Source organism: Anolis carolinensis, chromosome 6 (genome assembly GCF_035594765.1).
Source record: "Anolis carolinensis isolate JA03-04 chromosome 6, rAnoCar3.1.pri, whole genome shotgun sequence".
Taxonomy (NCBI): domain Eukaryota; kingdom Metazoa; phylum Chordata; class Lepidosauria; order Squamata; family Dactyloidae; genus Anolis; species Anolis carolinensis.
This window is the reverse complement of record NC_085846.1, coordinates 95,183,403-95,206,808: the sequence shown is the minus strand read 5'-3', so window position 1 is coordinate 95,206,808 and position 23,406 is coordinate 95,183,403. Positions and strand designations below refer to the sequence as shown.

The 23,406-nt window shown below is 39.7% G+C and overlaps 1 protein-coding gene across 11 annotated transcripts in view; it reads left to right on the top strand.

Annotated features, from left to right (window-relative positions):
- The window catches only part of adam22 (ADAM metallopeptidase domain 22), a 153,204-nt gene that overhangs the window by 78,426 nt on the left and 51,372 nt on the right, over positions 1-23,406 (top strand). For all 11 annotated transcript variants that reach the window (XM_062984465.1, XM_062984470.1, XM_062984464.1 and 8 more), the window contains 5 exons: positions 6,470-6,552; positions 10,048-10,111; positions 10,466-10,535; positions 15,356-15,426; positions 17,572-17,646. In XM_062984465.1, coding sequence (XP_062840535.1) covers positions 6,470-6,552; positions 10,048-10,111; positions 10,466-10,535; positions 15,356-15,426; positions 17,572-17,646 — 363 coding nt within the window. The remainder of the gene's footprint in view (positions 1-6,469; positions 6,553-10,047; positions 10,112-10,465; positions 10,536-15,355; positions 15,427-17,571; positions 17,647-23,406) is intronic.

The window sequence follows — 23,406 nt, the reverse complement described above, 5'->3', positions numbered from 1 at the left end:
TAGTATATTTATTTATATCCAGCTTTATTTCCCCAAAGGGGACTCAAAGTTATAATATATGTGATAGCATCTGTTATGTAATATGCAAATATACACATAATGTAAGTGTGTGTATGTATATTTCTGTATTTTTCTGCTTTAATTCCAATACCATGACACATATACATATATACTAAGGGAACCCAATGGGCTTCTAGCCTGGAGGTGTTTAAATGTATTAATTGATTTTAATCCATTTCAACATCTGTATCTTGCAGTATTATCTTTAGACATTAGACGATAGACTAAGCAATTTAAATATGTCTGTGGTGTATAGTTATTGTATTTAATCACTAGATGTAGTCCAATAATGTCTGAAGGATTGGCATGATTCCCACTTCTGGTTTAATATAATAATAATAATAATAATAATAATAATAATAATATATTTATATACTGCCCTATCTCCCGAATGGGACACAGGCCAGTTTACAATCATAAAAACAACACATACATTACACAGCAGCATAATAACACATTATTAAACAATGTAAAAATAATACAATTATATAGCAATAAATAACACTTACACAACCTGATCAAGGGGGCGGGAACCATAAACCCAATATATTAAAGTGTATCATTTCAGGCTAGATAAATCTTGTGCAATATATTCAGGCCCAGTTTGATCGACGGTATTCCATTGTAATTACGCAAAAACCTGCCGACACCACCAGGTCTTCATTAAAGGATCTCCCTCTTTCTATGTGCTATGGATAGTTGGAAAAGCAACTTAACAGCACTATAGCACTACTTTCAGGTAGAAAGCCAAAAGACTCTAGTTGATTTATTTAACAATTTAATAAAAATAAGTATTTTAAAAAACCCTCCAAATAGCTCATCCTCCCCCCACCCAACCTGGTGCCTTTGTGATGCCTCTTAAGAAATATACATGTATGCAACAATGTACTTGGAAACTGTGCTATATTTTGCATTGGATTTCAACTTGTGGGTATGCCAATAATAGGTAATTAAGATTTAGCTGCAAGCTGAGGGGAGCAAGTTATCAGCACAGTGACCTCGCAGTGTGTGCCTGCTGAAAAAAGGGCATTTGACATTTCACCAATAACACAGAACTCATTAGCTGGATCAAGTTATAGTAACATTGCAGCTAGCAGAAAAATGTCACTGGTTGTCCCCTTTTTCCACAGGCTAGTGAGTGTCTGAAGGATGTCTCTATGGGAACAAAGGAAGGTGGAAATGCTCTTTTCACTTTAATGTCCGGGAGGCCCAAACTTGGAAGCAAGCTTATTTACCCGCTGCTTATTGAGAAGACATTAAGGGTGCATCTACACTGGGCAGGTTAGCCCAGGGTAAGTCTGCCCTCAATTTTGTGCTGAAGCTGGGACCAAATGGCCCAGGACCACATTCACCATTGTGGCTGTCAACTCCTCTGTGTCACTGCTACTCCCAACTGGCCAAAGAGTTCCACTTGAGCACCTGACCATTGCAGGTGCATCTTCTGAAGTCAGAACAGGGTCTTTGCATGCCAGCAAGAAGTGGGGCAGTGAATTCCCCTCCTTGCTGGTCACCATGTCTTGATATTGGAAGAGGCACCCACAATGGTTAGGAACTTGGATGGAGCTAGGACAGTGGTTCTCAAACTGTGGGTCCTCAGGTGTTTTGGCCTACAACTCCCAGAAACCCCAGCCAGTTTACCAGCTGTTAGGATTTCTGGCAGTTGAAGGCCAAAACATCTGGGAAGCCACAGGTTGAGAACTACTGATCTAGGAGAAACTGCATGGACCCGACCCATCTTTTTATCCATCTGGACAGTGGATTGGGCCAAATTGCACCTGATTCTGCTCCCTAGACTGCCTTGAACCCTTCAGATACTGCAGAGTTTCCAGCAAACTCTGGAGTATCTTCCAATTTTACCAAAAGCAGGGCAAAGTTGAATAAAAGCAAAGAAGCTGAAGTGCATAGTGAAGACTGCCAGAATCATAGAATCATAGACTGCCAGAGATCCATTATAGACTCCAGTATTCAGCTACAGCTGCAGTTGCTGGAATGATTTATTTATTTATTTAATACATTTATATCCCGCCCTTCTCACCCCAAAGGGGACTCAGAGTGGCTTACAAATTAAATTTACATACAATATTATATTATTAACATACGTAGCACAATACTGGCAATAAATTACCATATTTATTTATTTATTTATTTATCTACAGCATTTATATTCCGCCCTTCTCACCCCGAAGAGGACTCAGGGCGGATCACATTACACATATAGGCAAACATTCAATGCCTTTTAACATAGAACAAAGACAAACAAACATAGGCTCCGAGCGGGCCTCGAACTCATGACCTCCTGGTCAGAGTGATTCATTGCAGTGATACATTGCAGCTGCTCTCCAGCCTGCGCCACAGCCCGAGCCCTTATAGATATATTGTACTATATCTATATATTGTAATATTATTAATATTACATGTAATATATCATATATAATTAATATTATTATATTGTATTATTAGTATTATATTGTATTACAAAATAATATGATTAATATTATATTATATTATTAATATTATATGATGGAAGTTATATTCAACACATTTGATGAATGCAGGCTGAAATACATAAAACCCATTCAGATTTTATTCCTTTTTGGCCATCAATTAATTTAGTTAATAATAGCTTGAGAATGTTTCCCAGCATTTATACAAAATATTTGTTTTTAAAGATATATTCCACCTTTCTTCTAAAACAGAGAGTCAAGGAAATCCAAAGCAAGATTAAAAACAGGTGCAAATAACAATAAACTCAAAGTTATAATACCAAGACAGAATTACTATTAAAACCCTATTGAACTTTTTTAAAAAGAGCATTTAAAAGCATCCATAAAGATGTATAGCAGCAGTTGGCTAAAAGCCGCCTCCACAGCAGGTAGGCAATTGCTGAAAGTCTTTCTGCAAAAAAAGGTTTTTGATGACCAGAGAAAGGGCAAAAGGGAGGAAACCAGCCTAACATCCCTTGAAAGAGAGTTTCACAGTCTGAGAGCAACAGTGATATTAGATGGGGATTATTCTATTGCAGATGAAATTAAACATGGATGACTTGCTCCTTAACTGCCTGTGACAATCGCTCTGAAATGAACTTGTTTCTATTACATCCATACTTGTTAGGCTTCTGGCAGGCTATATTCAACTGTCTCGGGATAAAGCTCGAAGTGTTATAACACCCCTCGAACCCAGTTTGACTAGAGATGATTGCAGGGGGACAAATGGGCATTTCAGGAGATTGCTTCAAGTCATGATGTGTCCATCTTCAGCAGACAATGATGCTTTTAGTCTGCATCAGTGAGAGTGAGAACATTCAGAGCAAATTGATAATGAAGAAAGAGCCAAGTTACAATCTCTGTGGCTCACACCAGCACACTTTAAGCTCTTTTTTTCCTGGCGTTATGCAAGGCATTTAAAAAGTAATGGTTCTTTGCCTGAGTGGACACCCAGTTCTGGCTTTCAGACACAGACAATTTAATCAGTGAATGATTTCCAGCCTGGTTTTAGTGCTTCTTTAAGGGCTCATCTATACCGGCCAGTTTAGTCTGGTATAAATATGCTGTGGAGCAGCCTTGAATCTGGGGCCATTATTCACAACAGCCAGGGAGTGCATTTGCTCTGCTGGTGTGATGTATGTCTTACCTCCTCCATGTTGCCTCCACTGCTGCTCCTAGTTGGCCATTGAGCTCTGTGGGAGTTTCTGGCTGATTTGAGCATCTCTGCTTACATTGGGATGGGGTGCCTGTGCAAACAGTACAAAAGAGGGGGAAATTTCCCTTTCTTGTTTTTGGTCATGGGGGCATCCCATTCTGACATTCCCATAAGTGCCTACATAATCTGGAACTAGAAGAGAGGATGGTCCCCCTTCTTTATGCCAGTTGCATGGGCCCCCTGTTTTGATGTCAGCAACCACACCTGCAATGGCCAGGAGTTCTTATGTGGTAGACTAAAGGCCTTCTCCCATGTAAGTATCCCCCAGTTTTCTCTCTGTTTTCGCATGTTGGCAGAACGGAGCCCCATGGAGGCATTCTCATGATGCATGGCCATTTCTGGTTGCAGCCCGTGGGAATCTACTTATCCGAACGTATCTCCTCCTATGAGCCAGGAAGATCTCTAAGGTCATCTGGTGAGGCCCTGCTCTCGGTCCTGCCTGCCTCGCAAGCACGGCTGGCGGGAACGAGAGACAAGGCCTTCTCGGTGGTGGCTCCCCGGCTGTGGAACACCCTCCCCAGAGATATACGGCAAGCCCCAACCCTTCTGAGTTTTAGAAAAGCCCTGAAAACATGGCTATGTGCCCAGGCTTTCGATGATTAAATGATAAAGACAACCCGGACTGACTTACGGCCACAGTATGAGGATATTGGATGAACGGACGTTAACCATATGTTATATATTTTTATATTGTTTTAAGTGTTGTAATTGGATTTTATTCATTGCTATGTTTTAACTATGTGTAGGCATCGAATTGTTGCCAATTGTGTACGCCGCCCTGAGTCCCTTTGGGTGAGAAGGGCGGGATATAAATGTTGCAAATAAATAAATAAAACCCATCTTGCCGGTGTGCAAAAATGGAGAGAAGACTCTGTTTTCAGAAGTTGGATGTTAGGTGACTACTGATTAAAGAAAGAAGGGGGGAGCGGGGGCAGACAGCAGATGGCAGGAAGAAGATGGGGAAATTACATGGGATGGCTGGCCATCCCCAAAGATGGACCTTGCTGGGGTAAGACAAGTCCCCACTCTTCCAAACACTTTCCTCCTCTTTCCTCCTGCCTGTGGGATAATGTCCATGGAGTTGTGGCTGCAGCAAGATGGGCACGATTCATCCCCGCCTGGGACTACCCTGATCCTCCTGGCCCAATCCTCAGATTATGCCAGGAGGAGGGTGAGACAGGCGGTGGCTGAGAGCACTCCTTCCTTCTCCATCTTTTTGGCATTAGGACGTGGCGAGCTACTGTGTCCTTATGCCAAGAGGACAGAGAAAAATCAGAGGGGCCTGAGGTAATCACCCAGAGGGCTGCATCCGGCCCTGGGCCTTAGTTTGCCCATGCCTGATATAGCAGCTTGCACATCTGTTGTAAGCTGCTAACATGAAAGCACTGAATCTTTGCAGAACCTTTTACCTATAACACTGACTATATGAAGAAGCTGCAGGGTTGTGTGTGTGTATGTAGATATCAGTGCCTGTTCATGTCTGTATAAATATGTATGTGTGCTTACTATTTTGCCTTTAAATTGTCCTTGACATTAGTCATTTTCCAGAGCAAATGCTTTGTTCTGAATAATATTTTCTTTTACTAATTTTTTAAAAATGGAATACAAAGTAGGTTAATCTGCAATAAAATGTGGGGGATTAGCAGAATAATGGAGCTATGCCCTGAATTTTCTTCTTGGTCTTGATATTAGCATGGGTGACATGAAAGAGCTGCAAATGGCCAGATATTCATTTGGATAAGATGACATTGTTATTCAGGCTAAGTCGACACTAGCTGCTTAATCTATGACCAGTCCAGAGCATTATACTCCGAACTGGTTTCAAATTGACAATGATGGTGGCCACATACACCAGGCTGAATTCTCTGCGACATCCCATCAATGTCTAACCAATCCAGCCAGGCTGAAATACATTGGCCTCACTGGTTTGTCCCATTGACCTTGTGTTGCCACTGCCGCTGCTGACCATTAAGCTCCTTGTGAGAGCTTGGCCAGCATCTGCTGAGGCCAAAATGAGGCGCCCATATAATCAACAAGGAAGGAGTAGAATAATGTCTCTTTTTTATGGATTGCACAGGCACCTTGTTATGACCTCAGCAGATGTGACCATGACACCGAGGCTTTTATAGGAAGTTCTGTGACTGGCAAGGAGTGATGGCAATGTCATGAGGCTGATCCATTCCTTTCCATGTGCTGATCAGTGTAGGGAATGGCAAATGGCAATGTGCATGTAGACAATGGATTGTGCTGAAAGGGACCCAATCCTGCAATCCCAATGGCTACAAACCTTGAGGCCACACCAGGGTTTCCTGTGAACTCTGAGTATCCGCTGACTTTGCTTACTGCAAAGCAACGTTGAGTTAAGTCTGGAGTCTTACTGGCAGTCCTCATGGCTTGTGAAGGCTACCAATACCAGATTTAATGTGAGTATGGTCCCCCCCCCCCCCCCCCCATGTAGATGTGTCCTCAGTGGGGAGGAAAAGTAGTTCTGGGATTTTCTACATCAGGTGGTAAATGAACTTGCCTGGTCTTAGGTACTGAGTGTACGTTTTTCACTTTGTAAGATGGTTAGGGACATTATTTCCTTTTCTCACTCAGAGACAGTCTGATTTAGAAATTTACCCCAACCTTATTTTTTTTTTTTTGAAACCATGTTTATATCACAATGGAAAGTGTGAGACTAACTCATAGACCGTGTTTCTAATTGCAGGGAGGAGAACACTGTTATTACCAAGGTCACATCCGAGGGAATCTGGAGTCATTTGTCGCTCTGTCAACATGCCATGGACTCCAGTAAGTTTTTCCCAAATGTTGTATAGCAAAAAGATGCATGTAGCTAAAATAAAAAATGAACTTTTCAATTATATTTCTGCTAAAAACCTGTATTTAAATTATTTCAGTTAGCATACTACTTTTTAACAAGTATTTTAAAACAGTTTTATTTTTAGAAGCAGCTCATACAGTACCTTGATTGCTGAAAGAGCAGTTCTGTAATTTGTACATGGTGCATTAACTATATTAGAAATCCAATAAACTAGCTGACATTAAATAAATAAGTAGGCATTTAAAAGGGTGTTTGACAAATTCATGAAGCAAAATCTGTCCATAGATGCTGTTTAATGAAAGTATCCATTTCATACTTCTAAGACTCATTGCAGGACACAAATAACCTTGCCCCAGAGATCTGTAAATTTCTAAGGGTTTCTATGTGTTTTGAAGTACAGTAGAGTCTCACTTATCCAAGCCTCGCTTATCCAAGTCTCTGGATAATCCAAGCCATTTTTGTTGTCAATGTTTTCAATATATCGTGATATTTTGGTGCTAAATTCGTAAATACAGTAATTACAACATAATATTACTGCGTATTGAACTACTTTTTCTGTCAAATTTGTTGTATAACAAGATGTTTTGGTGCTTAATTTGTAAAATCATAACCTAATTTGATGTTTAATAAGCTTTTCCTTAATCCCTCCTTATTATCTAAGATATTTGCTTATCCAAGCTTCTGCCGGCCCGTTTAGCTTGGATAAGTGAGACTCTACTGTATAACCTATCCTCAGACCATGCCTATATTCTAAAAATGTCTTAACCTTTGAAACTTTACAATTGAAAAATATGACATAACCCGCTTTAGTCAATCAGACGTATACACACATACTTTTTGTGGAAGTCACACATTAATTTCTGTAATAAAAAGTTATAAGCCGTGAATTGAATGAAAATGCTGGTGGAGTTTAGAGAAGTAAACAGACAAATCAGAGACATAAGGTGGCTCTTCAGCAACTCACCATATTGGGGCCTATCTGGCATGGGTCAAATGGCATTCCCTTGAGTGTTATGGAGGCCGGACGAAGACCTGATGGCCACCCTATTATCCCCTTATATCTTCCATGTTGACATTTGCTGCTGTTACATGGGCCCTATCTGTCTACTTTCTATTTGCTGTCACTCTCTTCCTCCCTTCTCCAATTACCCCATCAATGTCACTAGAAAAGATGGCAGATAGGTAGGACCCATGTCACAGCCAGAGACCATCGCAATATGGAGGATGGGAGGGGATGATAAGTGCCATCCTTTTTCCCTGGGCTACCCAAGCAGTGAGAACAATTGCAGCTGGCTCCATTGTGGAACTGGCCTAAGTCTTCAGAAAGGCCCAAAGTTGGGACAACTTTGGTTAATGCAAGGCAAGGCTACTTTCAGCTTCATCCCACGTATTCAACTCTCTTTCATCTCTCCGTTTTAGCACACTGGCAAAATGAAGTACCACTGAGGTCATCCCATGACCCATGGCCACTTCCGGTGGCTGCCCATGGGAATCCATGTTGCCAACATGTTAAAACAGAGAGAAGACTCTGTTTTCAGGAGTCAGGTGCTACTCGACTCCTGAGTCAATAAGCATGGGAAAGGGTGGAAAAGGATATGGGCTGACCAACCATCCCAGAAGACGGAGAAAGACGATAGGAAACAAATTAAGATGGTTCCTTCAGCTTTCCCCTGCTTTCCAACTGTTAATGTATTAGGTCCTTTAAGATGGCCTTGCCCGCATTACTTTGGATCAGCTCCATTTGGCATCTCAAAGTCTTGCGAAACGCACAGATGTCTATTATACACAGCAAAAAAGGAAAAGTATGGTATATAATATAATACAAGGTAAGTTGTGTTATTATCACACACTTCTATTGTAATGTAGTCCCTTATATGATAATAACACAACTTAACTTGTATTATATTATATACCATACTTTTATTTTTTTGCTATCTCAAAGTCTTGCTCTGCCCAAGTCAAGATGATTGAACTGAGACTGTTGCATGTTGGCCATATCATGAGAAGACACAATTCATTGGAAAAGACAATAATGCTTGATGAGGGAGAAGGAAGCAGGAAAAGAGGAAGACTGCATTACAGATGGATAAACTAAAGCAAGAAAGCCACAGCCTTGAGTCTGCAAAACCTGAGCATGGCTGACGATAATTTTGAGGTCTCTCATTCATGAGGTTGCCTTAAGTTGAAGTTGATGGCAGTTAACAGCAAAGTACTGGCCTACCTTACAGAGTTATTGTCATAAAGATAAGTGGGTTAATGTATATAACTAATTTTGAAGAATTCGTTCATTTCTCTTTTATATACGGTACTTATAGTACAATAGCAGACCTGATTTCTTGCCCTGATATACTATATTGTTCCTAAGGTCAAGCAGTGAGCGCTATAAATAGAAGCACTTGCCTCAAGGTTCTTTGTCATCATCCAATTTCCCTGAAAGGCATGCACTTATCTTATGGGCTCTTCATTGATTGATGGTTTACTAATCTCAGCATCATTTTTTGAAATGCATTTAAAAATTATTACACATATATTTGCAACGTTGATAGGGTTTTTTTTAAAGAATTTTCAATCTTGTCCATATGTTAATGGCTTTTTCCCCTTTAACAATAATCCAGATTTAAGATCGTGGCAGGTTATGCCCTGAGCTCAGGTTTCAGGCAGACCAGACTAAAAATAGGATCATTTTAATGCATTCTCTGTGGTTTCGCTACATGGATTCATTTAATAGCATGGTACTGGCTTTTAGACCTTTCTCAGTGATTCTTGTTAGCTATCTGAATGAAATCAGGGACTGCTAATGACAGGTTCCTAATCTTACTGTGGTTGCTGTGATTTAGAATGAATTTTTACCAGTTAGTGTGCACCTTGATGTTGTGAAATGCATTGTTTTCTTCAGATTTACCATTGGGGTGCTCTTATTTTTTCTATTTTTGAAATACGAACATATGTATATAGCATCTAGGCAGCATGACGTAGTGATTTGAGTGTTGTACTGGGATTCTGGGAGACCAAGATTTGAATCCTCACTTGGCCATGGAAACTACAAAATGAGCTTGGGCAAGTCCTTCACTCTCTTAGGCTGCACCTACACTGCCAAATAAAGCAGCTTTAATCTGCATTATATGACCAGTGTCAACCATTTAATGCAGTTCAATGCAGTTACAATAGTATTGTATAGGTCTACACTGACCATATAATGCAGATTCAAACTATATTATATGGCAGTTTAGATCAAGCCAGAGAAAGCTAGTGGCAACCTCCCAACATATCTTGCCATCAAAACCTCATAATAGGTTCACCTTAGGGTTGCCGTAAACTGGAAGAGACTTGAAGACACGCACAACACAGAAGCCTAAAAACCAGTGATCGATCTTATTCTTCGGTACTGGTTTATAACAAAATGGAAGACTCTAGAGTTGTGTATAGGGAGACACTGACTCTAACATTTGCCTTGTTTTTCACAGTGGCATGTTCTATGATGGGAATCACACGTATCTTATTGAGCCAGAAGAAAATTATACTTCACAGGTAAGCAGAATTCCAGTTTTCCCAATGTGGATATTCCATAATGAATGATCTTCTCAACAACCTGGGAGTCTTTAATTTTCATATAGGTGTTGGGTTCCATGTGAATGTTTGAATTCTGACAATATTCAGATCAATCATATGGGTGAAATGAGAAATAAAATAATTCATTTATATATGTGTGTTTTATGTGTATGGCTGTGTAATCTATTTTTATTACTAACGTAATGCAAAATGTAAAATGTAATTCATTTATATCACCCAATTTAAAAGAACATTTGGTACACCCGCGGTGATGAAGGTCTGAGAAATTTTGTTTTGTATTTATTTCCTAAATTTAGCTGTTTGCTATTTCAGGAGGAATTCCACTTACATTCTGTCTACAAATCCAGATTATTTGAATTTCCTTTGGATGATCTTCCATCTGGTAACTCTTTTTCAGACTCTTAGCTTAGCCTTCATTGTTGCCTTTCTTTGGTAGTTAATCATCTGTCGCATTTTATTTTGTTATCATTTGTAACTTAAAGCTGAAGAAAATAATCTCCTAGGCTGAATATAGGATTGGGAAACAGACCCTGGCTTCATAATTTTGGCTCTCTTCTGATCGAAGAATTTGTCCCGGCTCCCTTCCTACTAAGGATATTTATAGGGTTTTTGATGTCCTGATAATTACTTAATTACTGGTTTTAGAAGTGGCTGAAGATCAAAGCATCCTAAGGATTAGGACTGATGCATTTCTGTAAACATAATATTCTTTGCATCTTGTCAGAATAAGTTTAATAATAATTTAAAAAATCAGCTCATAAGGAGATGCTGAGGATTCCCAAAGCATGTTTGCAAGAAGGTTGTTACTATTCATTGGCTGTCTCCAATGAATAGTACTATCCAGGGCTGACCTTGCTTAGCTTCCAAAACCAGATAATATCTGGTGCCTTTAGGATATTTAGGTCATATATTTTTACTGCTCTTCAAATTATTTTATTTCTAACTAGATTCAATTTAGTGTTTATGATTGCTTTGGTAATAAATAGCCAAGCTCCTTTTCCAAGCTTGTAGAGCTCTAAAATGCTATGTGTAAATATTTAAGAAAAGTAAGATGGATGCACAGTATGATATTCTGAAGTATGTTTCCTTAAAAGTGGGGACATGAGGAAATCATTACAATTATACAAATATCTTACAAATGTGTGATATTTTTAATGTTGTGTACCATGATCTGGAAGGAGCCCCCAGTGGCGTAGCAGATTAAATTGCTGAGTTGCTGAACTTGCTGACTAAAAGGTTGGAGGTTTGAATCCGGGGAGCAGGGTGAGCTCCTGCTGTTAGCCCCAGCTTCTGCCAACCTACCAGTTCAAAAACATGCAAATGTGAGTAGATCAATAGGTACTGCTTCGGAGGGAAGGTAACGACGCTCCATGCAGTCATGCCAGCCACATGACCTTGGAGGTGTCTACGGACAACGCCGGCTCTTCAGCTTAGAAATGGAGATGAGCACCAACCCCCAGAGTCGGACACGACTAGACTTAATGTCAGGGGAAACCTTTACCTTTACCTTTACCTTATCTATGAACAGATTCACAGGAGGGAATGTCCTATTTTAAACTATGTGTATCAAAATAATTTTTCACACTGAATTCTGACATCTTTTTTTAAAGAACGGTTGAAACATTGATAAAACCAGACTTGTGTGTAATATATTTGTCGAAGCACTCAGATACAGAAACATTTGCATACAAAAGCCACGGTTTGTGACATTACAGCTTTAAAAAAATACTTTCTGAAAGGTTTTGATCTTCAAGAAAGAGCAAAAAAATACTCTCACGTAAACCTCTAAGGGCAGTTTTAGCAATATATGTGGATGATTACTTATGGCTTTTCACAGCCAAATCTGTTTATGTTGATTCAGATAAGGAAACTTTGCCTGTGGTGAAAAAAATATTGAACTGTTTATTAAATAGGGATTTGAGGCCTTTTAAAATTCTGACTTTTATTCATGCCATTAAGATTATTTATCTGATCCTATCATTAAAATACTGATTTAACTGCGCTTTGATCATCTCTATCCAGGCCTGCAGTCCTCTGGAGACTGGGTTGAAATACGTGTTGTTGACGTCAGTGGGACCAAAGAGAGCTTTTTACATTACCCATTTCCTTGTACACGGAAAATACTGGTTGTGTTAGAAAATAGCTGGGAGGCTCTTGCAGCTTACTGGTCATTGTAGCTGCCATTAATTTACTCAAAAATGTGAGCAGTTGGAGGCAGAGTGAGGCTATGTTTCTTGAATGAATGCAGCCACTGAAGGTGCTGAGGTTCTAGCAGTTACGGTAGTATTAGACTGTGTTAAAAAAAAAGATGTGTTACTATTTCCCTTGAGGAAATTGGAAAGAAGCATTTTCTTTACTTTTGAGATCTTTATTTGGTTACTTGTATGCAACTTCAGGAATGCACATTTGTATAAGCCTTGTGATTCTTTTCATTTTGGCTGTGACAAAGAAGCAGATTGCTTTGATTATCATTGACCCTGATGCTGTTTTTCAAAAATATGGGAGCACCCTGTTTGAACCAACATATGAAAGGGCCACATTTCAGGGTGCGGTAGTGTGAAGCAATGGTAATAAGGAGAACGAATAGCTTCTGAATAATGAATATCGCTTTATAGCATCCTAAGGCATGTCTATTTCATATGTAAATTAAGTTGGATGTTCCCTTGTAGTTAGCATTTTATGCTGATTTGTCATAGATGCTTAGCTGCGATTCTTGAACCCCTTCGATTCGCCAATAACATGAAAGGGACCACATGTAATTAAAGGGAAGTTATTTATTTATTGTGTCAGAAGCTAGCCGAGGGTACAGTTGTAATGTATTTAAAAACACAAACTAAGTTAAAAATATTGGCATTATACTAAATGTCCTTTGACCATAGCTGGCCACTTGGAGTACCTCTGGTGTTGCTATTAGAAGGTCCTCCATTGTGCATGTGGCAGAACTCAGACTATACTGTAATAGATGGTCTGTGGTTTGTTCTTCTCCACTCTTGCATGTCGTGGACTCCACTTTGTGGCCCTATTTCTTAAGGTTGTCTCTGCATCTCATGGTGCCAGAGCCCAGTCTGTTCAGCGCCTTCCAGGTTGCCCAGTCTTCTGTGTGCCCTGGAGGGAGTCTCTCATTCGAAATCAGCCATAGCTTGAGGTTTTGGGTTTTAGCCTGCCACTTTTGGGCTCTCGCTTGCTGAGGTGTTCCTGCGAGTATCTCTGTAGATTTTAGAAAATTATTTCTTGATATAAGGCATTGGCATGTTGGCTGTTATCTGAACAGGGGATGAACCGGAGATATCACTACCTTGGTCCTCTCATTGTTGGCTGCTACTTCCCGGCAGATGTCAGGTGGTACAATACTGGCTAAACAGTATAATTTCTCCAGTGGTGTGGGGCATAAACATCTTGTAATAATGTGGCATGTCTCATTAAGAGCCACTGTTTTGACATGGTGAGATGTGTTCCACACTGGAAATGCGTTCTCAGCAGCAGAGTAGCAAAGCGTAAGGGCAGATGTCTTCCCTGTATCTGGTTGTGATTCCCAGGTTGTGCCAGTCAGCTTTCAAATGATATTATTTCCTGTGCCCATTTTTTGCTTGATAGTCAAACAGTGTTTCTTGTAAGTCAGAGCACAGTCCAGGGTAACTCCCAAGTATTTTGGTGTGCTGCAATGCTTCAGGGGGGTTCCTTCCCAGGTAATCCTCAGAGCTTGAGATGCTTGTCTGTTCTTAAGGTGAAAAGCACTCGCCTGTGTTTTAGATGGATTAGGAATCAGCTGGTTTTAGCTGTAATAGACAGTAAGAGCACCCAAAGCTTCGGAGAGCTTCTGTTCAACCATTTTAAAGCTCCCTGCTTGGGCGGTGATGGCACGATCGTCAGCATAGATGAAACTCTTATTCTATGGCACAGGCATCACACCTGACTTCACATGCCTTCTCTACCATGGCATCCAGTCTATTGACTGTGAACACTTATAGCCAAGAAATGTAGGGCACTTCTACCCTGACCTGTTATCCCGAAAAGGGGGCAAATCAGCTCTGTGGCAGCTGTACAATGCACAGAGCTGATTCAGGTCAACATGGACCAAAGCATTTTAATGAGGCAGTGAACCAAATTAACAAAGATCATAGGTTATTCTAAATTCTACCTAAGAATCCAGAGCAAACCATGATTATGGACCCATGTAAGCAGTTGGGTTAGGTCGAAGACAGAACACCTGTTTACAATGCCATCCTGAATTCCCCAGGTTCAGGTGTCCTGGGGACACAGGATGTCACTCACAGTCCCCATCCCATTCTCATCGTCACAGTGGCCGGAGCGTGCAACATGACTAGTGTCTGTTGTTCATTGAGTGACACTGGCCAAAGCAGTGAGGTGATTATACAAGGGAGAATGTGATTCCTCCTCTCCACCCCCTTCTGTGTTGCTCTGATGCCTCTGAGGCAACATTTTGCGCTCCCTGGCCACTGCCATGGCAAGAACGGGAGAGGGATGGTAAGGATGGCCATCTGGTGGTGTCTAACTGGATTCGGCACCATGAAACAGTCGGGATTCCCTTCTTCCCCCACAGCGGCTGGGGAATTGGCAGTTAAAACTATCCTGTAGCTGGTCCGGCATACACCATTCTGAATTTGTCCCAGGATAAAGGGTCCATCATAAAGTTGTCCTTAGATGTCTAGGCTTTGCCTAGGTTTCTCGCTTGTGCTGAATGCCAAGTTGATGTGGTAATGCTTCTCTTGTACAAATAAGTAGGTCATCTTTTTTTCTAGCAGAATCTCTCATTGCAGATATAATGTTTAGTTCCTCTTATTAAAACATTGTCCGATATGTATCCATGATGTCCTTTTAGCCTGGGATCTTATGGCTTAAATTACTTTTGTGCTTGAATTGCTCTTGAGATTCTTTATAAGCATAATTTTAAACCAACAAGTTTACATAGTTAAGTCTCTCTCATATTTGTTGCCAGTATGGTATATTATATCATCTAAACTTATAGCCCACCTTTCTGAACAACTGCCAAGTGCACAATCTCTATGGGAAATCACAGTGAAGGGTGTAAAAATGTAAAGTTCACTTGAATTTTGAGTAGCTCTTGAAATACTTGTAATGCCTTTGTGCTCAGCTTTATTTTATGCACTTCTGTTTTCATACTGTTGTTGAAGAAGTACATAACTATATTAACCAATTTATCTCAATGTGTGTTTTGTTTAGAATTCTGGCATATGAATACCACATCACAGAGGTTTGTTGTGAAACCAAGACACAAAAGAAGAAAAAGGCAGGTATGTCCCTATACACTGACTTTTATACAAACATATGCCCATCCCCACATGCTTTTTTTGTTTTTTAATAGCTATGCACTGTGCAAGGGTCCAGTCCTCTTCCTACTGAGAATATGTGTGCCATTGGATTTGGCCAGCATGGCTAACTTAAAGTGGAACTGGTATTTATCCTTCCCCAGTGATGGGAGGACACAGAGATCATGACTCCACCAATATGTCCCCACCCCAATGGGGGAAAACTTGGAAGAAGGGAGCCAGTTTCATCCACCCGGTTTCCTTTTGCTAGGTATGGCCCTGCTGTAGTTATGAATGTCTTGCTTCAGCAGATGGTAGGACTGAGCCTTTAGGGTCCCCTATATCTCATCCCTGTGTATGGGAATAGCCAATACAGATACAAGGTCAGAACCAATGCTCATGACTTTCCAGTTACCTTGTGCAGTATTTCTCTCATGACATTTAGGATCTTTTATCTCAACACATTTAGTATTTGTGTGTTGCTTCAAGGTCACATTTCTCAAATGGGGAGTTCTAAAGGAGCTTGTTGGTTTTATTTATATTTTTATAGCAGTGTTTGATTGTACCCACAAATATATTGCCAGTATTTCTGGATTTGGTAGACATTCAAATCAAAGAGAAACTGTATGGATTACTTCAGTGACAGATACAGTTTAGATTTCATGACATTGTTATTTATTTATATACCAATGCTATTAAGGCATTTGCCTCAAAATACTTAGGACTAAAATTGGGGATTAGATTACATAGGCCTGTTTGTATATATATCTCTCACGTTAGATTTGGGCTGGGGAATTGAAGTTGGGCCAGAGGCCACTATACCAGTTGAGAAACTTCTCAAAGTCTACTTTGTTTCCTTTTGTATGTGTTTTCTGTCTTGTCTTAAATTTGAAAGAAGTACAGGAAACGCATCCTTTTGCAATATCTGTGGAAGGCAAATGTTAATATGTTCACAAACAAGGGGGGCGGGGGAAATCAATTTTAAGCATTTTGTTGGGTGGAATAACAGCCTTGCCACTGGTTTTTCCAATGACAGAGATCCCCTTACCAGCATCCTTTGTACAACTTCAGCCCCAAAGATCTTGCCTCCATCATCATGTATCCACCAAATGCCAGATGCCATGTTTCCCTTGGGAGGACACATTCTTTCTATTCTTCTCTCAGCACACCCATATGCATATGCTGGGGAGGAACATAAAGATTTAGCCAGCTGTCCAAACAGTGGAGGGAAGGGAGGAGGAGGCAACACCTGCTGAAGGAAGGTGAACACAGAGGTCCTCGTGCCATCAGCCACAACCAGCTCAGCTGTATAGAGCCAGCTACTTTCTGAGCAGATTAGAAAAATTACTTATGCTGAGTGACTTCTTTGTCCTCTGTGTTGTGCGAATGGGTGCAAATTCCTTGCTGTTGCTATTGCTTGGCAACTTATTCAAGTGGTGAGATGAAGGTATTAGCTAATTTAGCTGCAGCTACAGTACTTGGCTACTGAGGAATGACTCTAGTTAAGGTTTGTTGCCAAGATCAACACTAAGATCACACAGCTGATTTGATTGGTGGCTTTCTTTTATTACAAAAATATCTTGGGATGTTAGGAAAAGCTGCACAAAAGAGTTGGGACGTTTTTTCATTTGTTTTTTCCACGTTTTTTCATTTGTGAAGTAGACAGAAATGTAATACTAAAATAACTATCAGTAAGATGTTTATTGTTCAGCAAAAATATAGCAGACAGAAAATGTACTTTAAATAATTTAATCGTCATTTGAGTTGTTTTTACTTTGCATAAAATAAATCATATTCTGAAGGTTTGTCCTATGTGTACCTTTCCAAACTATTTTTTCTGTTGAACAATCACGATCACTTTGATGGGAATCCAGCAGTAATCAATATCTTAATGCAGACTTTGTCCATTATGAACCTCCCAGGAATATATTAGAATTTGTTTTTAGTCTGTTTATTTCAGGCTAACATGGGAAGGCATGGTACACATTCTGTTGCTAATTTGATATCTGGAACTACTTTTAAGTGCTTTTAAAATGAGGCCACATACATTTCGATCAGATTGGTTTAGAATCAAATGTCTTGCCTGTTGCTGTTTTAAACGTGTATATCATTACCTTATTCTTTCTGCAGATCCATCAGAGTTCACATCAGTTTGAAAATGATATGAAATATGTTGAGCTAATGATTGTAAATGATCATCTAATGGTGAGCTTTTGCATATTGGGCTTTTTCAAAGTAATTAATAATGCATGTGCAACTTTGTGCCTACAATAGATTAACAGTAAAGTACCTGCTGCAAAATGATTTTAACGTATAAAGGATGTTGTCAAAACAATGTCAGTGCTCTATGGGATAATATTTGGAGCTGTTCAGTAGAATAGCTAAGAGCAAAAGAAAATGCAGTAATTAGAAAATATTCCAGGTTTTCTTAAGGATAACGTCATGCATGACATTTGTTTTGAATTCTTTCCAGAAGAGTGCATTTAGCAATGCAAATTGTCAAGATACTACTGAAGATGAGGGAGTGCTCTGTCTCCCTCAGCGTTGCTTTTAAAAAGTAGATGTATTTACTGCACAAATTCTTACACACTTGTTTAGAAAGACTAAACAAATGCAACTACACTTTGCACTGATGGTAATGTCCACCCTAAAATCAGTAGTTTTCATCTACTCTACAGCAGTGGTTCATTTATGAACCTGCCTTAGTTCATTAATTAATGGCATATTTACATGGATTTAATAGATCACATTCACCATGTGGTTGCTCCTTGCTGTCCCTACGTTATTCCTGAATATCTGGTGGATAATCCCGGTTTAGCCCCGCATTAGGAAAAATCAGGGGATATTCTGGAGGTTGGCCAAAACCAAAGTGCTTAGGCACGTTGGTTTAATCCAGGGGTCCCCAAACTAAGGCCCGGGGGCCGGATGCGGCCCTCCAAGGTCATTTACCTGGCCCCCGCCCTCAGTTTTATAATATAATATTTTTATATTAGTTTTAATAATATAATATATTGTATGACTATTATGACTATTAGCATGACTATTAGCAATCTGGTGTCCTCTAGATATGAGGGTTGAATGAAAAGTAATGCCTCCACCTTCGTTACTTCGGTGTGGATGGGACTATTTTAATAAATCAAATGCAGAAATAATCCTTAGAATGTGCTCTACAAAAAAAACCTCCAACAAATGTTGGAAATGCGGGGAGCATGAAGGCACCTACTATTTATTTATTTACAGCATTTATATCAGGGGTCCCCAAACTAAGGCCCAGGGGCTGGATGCGGCCCTCCAAGGTCATTTACCTGGCCCCCGCCCTCAGTTTTATAATATAATATTTTTATATTAGTTTGAATAATATAATATATTGTATATACATATAATATTGATAATAATCTTATGTTATACAATATAATACTAATAGTAATACCATATAATAATATTAATTATGTTATATATTACATATTATATAATAGTATAGTGGTATAGTTCAATATAGTAATGTATAATGCTAATATTGTGTTATGCTAATAACATAATATATTGTATGTACATACAGCTGCTCTGAGTCCCCTTTGGGGTGAGAAGGGTGGGATATAAATGTAGTAAATAAATGCAGTAAATAAATAATTAATTTTAGACTTAGGCTCAGCCAAAGTCTGACATGACTTGAAGGCACACAACAACAACAACAACAATCCTAATTAACTTGACTATCTCATTGGCCAGTAGCAGGCTCTCACTTTCCATTGAAATTCTAATTGGTTTATGCTGGTTAAAATTGTTTTCATTTTTAAATATTGTATTGTTCTTTCATTGTTGTTGTTGCACTACAAATAAGACATGTGCAGTATGCATAGGTATTTGTTTGTTTGTTTGTTTTTCTTCAAATGATAATTCGGCCCCTCAACAGTCTGAAGGATTGTGGACCGGCCCTCTGCTTAAAAAGTTTGGGGACCCCTGGTTTAATCTGTTCAGAAGTATTGCCAATTCAGTATTCTCTTCTGAGTGGGATTTCTATAGTTGCAGCCTTACAGGTCTTCCACCATGGTTAGAGTAAATGTTACTAGAATCATATAATTTGGAAAGAGATTGCAAGGTCCATTCAGTCTGACCGCTTGCCATGCAAAAACACACATTCAAAATACCCTTGATAGATGGCCATCCAGTCTCTGCTTAAAAACCTCCAGAGAAGGAGACTCCAAAGCAGCACGTTGCACTATCGAACTGCTCTTAACATCAGGAAGTTCTTCCTAATGCTTAAATGGAATCTCTTTTTCTGCAATTTGAATCCATCGTTCTTTATTCTATTTTCCAGACCCACAGAAAACAAGTTTGACCCCTTCTCAGCATGACATACTTTCAAGTGTGTTTAAACATGGATATCATGTCCTCTCTCAGCTTTCTTTTCTCCAAGCTAAACATACCCAGCTCCCTAAGCTGCTCCTCATAGGGCTAGGTTTCCAAACCCTTTCTGGTCACCCATCTCTGGACACATTTCACTTTGTCAATATCCTTCTTGAATTGCTTTGCCCAGAACTGGATACAGCGTCCCAGGTGAGGTTTGATCAAAGCAGAATAGATTTCCCTAAAACTCGACACTATACTCCTACTGATGAGGCTTAAATGGTACCTCCCCATGATTTTGACAGCCACACTAATATTTGTGACCATTATGAAGGATAGATATGATATATACTTCCTTGACAACTCCCACTTTGGATAGTAGCATAAATGCACTGGGAATAAAATCATCTCAAAGTGCACTCAGTGAAATATGATGGCTTTCTTTCCTGTTTCTCGTGGAGGTGGAAAAAAAATCAATAACCTCTTATTCCATGAAGAGACATCTTATGTAATAATTTGGATGAAACTGTGTGGGTGGACTTTTTTTCCAGAGCATAAGTGAAACATACAATTCAATCCACTCCTTTGCAAACTCCATAGAAATGAAGCAGCTCTCTCCTGGAATCAGCAGCAGGCTTTCTGTAGGAGAAACGCTCTGCAGGATTATGGATCATACAGCTAGAAATGCCCTTTAATGTCAAGCGGATTTCAATTATTTAAGCAAGAACAAACAAAGAGGGAAAGCACTTCATACCATGGCCAACAATCCCATAGCCTATTAATATTAATTTGGACAAGTCTCTGCCTAAAAATGTCCTCCCTTCGATGTTATTATTCATTTTTGGAGCAGTCTGCCCAACATTTTAATCTGTTATCTCAATTAAAATGAATTATTTCTACAATTGAATTTGAAGCTGGTGTAAGTCCATCGCTTGTCTTTACATTGCTTCCCAATCATCCCATTGTTTCGTTTCAGTAAACCATTATCATCCACACCTCTGCCATAATCTTTACTCCTGTTCCACTTTATTGTGAAATGTGTAACTGCATCTGTGTTTGTGTGCCAATGTGTGTGCAACTCTAATGTGCAAGTACAGTAAGCTCTCCATTTCATAGGGGTCAGGTTATTAGAGAAAACCTCTCTAGGAATTTCTAGTTTCTCCAGCATGACCTTATGTCAATTTCTGGTGTTGGTAACTTCCCATCCTAAATGCACATGAACATAAATTAGCTAACTTGGGGTGGATCAAAGGGCCATATAGTTAGGAATCCCACAGTAGCCAGCCCGATACCTAATTGAGAGAAAGGCAGGATATCAATAAATAAATAAATAAAGTCCATAAGCCAAAGTATAACAACACCCTCTTACTTTTGTTCCTCAGCAATGCTACTGGCAGATATTTATTGACTCTGATGTTGTACACACATAAATAAAATATATATCTCTAATGTCTATAGCCAGTGACAGCCTTATCTTCCATGGATTTGCTTAAACTCGTTTCAAAGAAGTCCATGTCAGCGGTCATCTCTATATCTTGTATTAGTCAATTCCATAGTTAAACTACAGAACCAGCTTTTCACACACACACACACACACACACACACACACACACACACACACACACACACAGAGAGAGAGAGAGAGAGAGAGAGAGAGAGAGAGAGAGAGAGAAAAGCATCTCTTTTTTAGACTTCTGTACAGATCCATTTAGCCGTTTAATTCAGCCAAACTGGTTTATTCGGCTCTATCAGGTGGTCCTAATGGCAAGGGCCCAGCTGTCACAGTGTCACAGTGGGTTAAACTACTGAGCTGCTGAATTTGCTGACCAAAGGCTTGGCAGTTTGAATCCGGGGAGCAGGGTGAGCTCCCGTTGTTAGCCCCAATTTCTGCCAACCTAGCAGTTTGAAAACATGTAAATGTGAGTAGATCAATAGGTACTGCTCCAGAAGGAAGATAATTGTGCTCCATACAGTCATGCAGCCACATGACCTTGGAAGTGTCTACGGACAATGCTGGCTCTTTGGCTTAGAAATGGAGATAAGCACCAACCCCCAGAGTCGGACACGACCAGACTTAATGTCAGGGGAAAACTTTTACCTTTACCTTAATGGGGGCTTCAGTGTATTTAGTTACCTCTCCTCTAGAGTAGAAAGTAGAAACAGCTTTAAGGGAGCTTTAATCCCAGGTCTACTCTACAGATCAAAGGGAAAGGATTGCAGAAAGAGTAGTATCTTAACTCTGATGCTCTTTAAATCCAGGACTTAATGAAGGATATAAGGACAAATGATGCCATTGCCTAAAATGACAGGAAGGGGATCCCGGGGGATTCCCCCCCCCCCCCATCGCCTCCAGTAAGTCGGATCTAGCTGTATTTATCAGCTGTGGTCCAAAAAATCCATCCGACTGCATGCCTATTTTTGGGACACACGTGAAAACAGATATGGGGGTCTACTAGTATCTGTCCAGCAGAAATGAATTGAGGTTCAGCCGAAAGGCACAAGCCTACTCCTTTCCTCTATCTCCATACCATGCATAAATTTATATGCTTCTATCACATTCCCCCCTTTACTCACCTTCTTATTTTCACTGACCTAGTAAGATACTTTAAAATTTCCCATCAGGTTTTAGAATATCTGTCTGATTCTGGAACTGGGTTTAGACTTTGTTTGTCATACTGAAACATGTCAATGCTATGTGATAAGCTTTCTTGGTATTAAGTGATACAGCAGATGATATAGAGAAGAAAGGCATCTCAGCCCTTTATCTGATGGGGCTCAGCATCCCGGAACAATCAGTGGTGGTGAAATTGGATCCCTTAACAACTACATTGACCATCAATATGCATTGGGGTTTGATTCTAGGAACCCCTGCCTCACCAATCCAAAATCTATAGATGATCAAGTCCCATTATATACAATGTTGTAGTAATATATTGGCCCTGATATAAAATGGCAAAATCAAGATTTGCTTGTTAAGAGTTTCTTTTTGAATGTCTTCAAGCCATGAATATAAGAATTGAAGTCTGCACAATCCATGGATATGTAGGTCTGGCTGTAATTCTACCCATATTATCCCTGGGCAGCAGTCCAGTTTCCCAGAATTGTCGAAATGAGTCACCCCTGGACTAAAATTCAACCCCTGCAGGCAAAGTTGATGCAAGATGGACTTCCAACACAGTGCAGAAGCAAACAAAGAAAATCAAAGTGCACAGCCCTTCTTATAGTTATGGGAACAGTGCAAGCAATAAATAGCGGAGGAAAATTCACTCCCCTGGTCTGTTAAAAGCCTTCATATCTTTTAGAGACTCAAACTGCCATGCTAATGCAAAGAGTCTTAAACAGAGTCACTAATGGAAGTTACCATATATACCCGAGTATAAGCCGACCCGAATATAAGCCGAGGCACCTGATTTTATCACAAATAAGACTTGGGTATAATGCAACAGCTACCATTAAATTTCAAAAATAAAAATAGATACTAATAAAAACATATTGATTGAAGCATCAGTAAGTTAAATGTTTTGACTATTTACATAAAACTGTAATTTAAGATAAGACTGCCCAACTCTGATTAAATCATTATTCTAACCTTTTTCAATGTTAATGTGCTTACGTTTC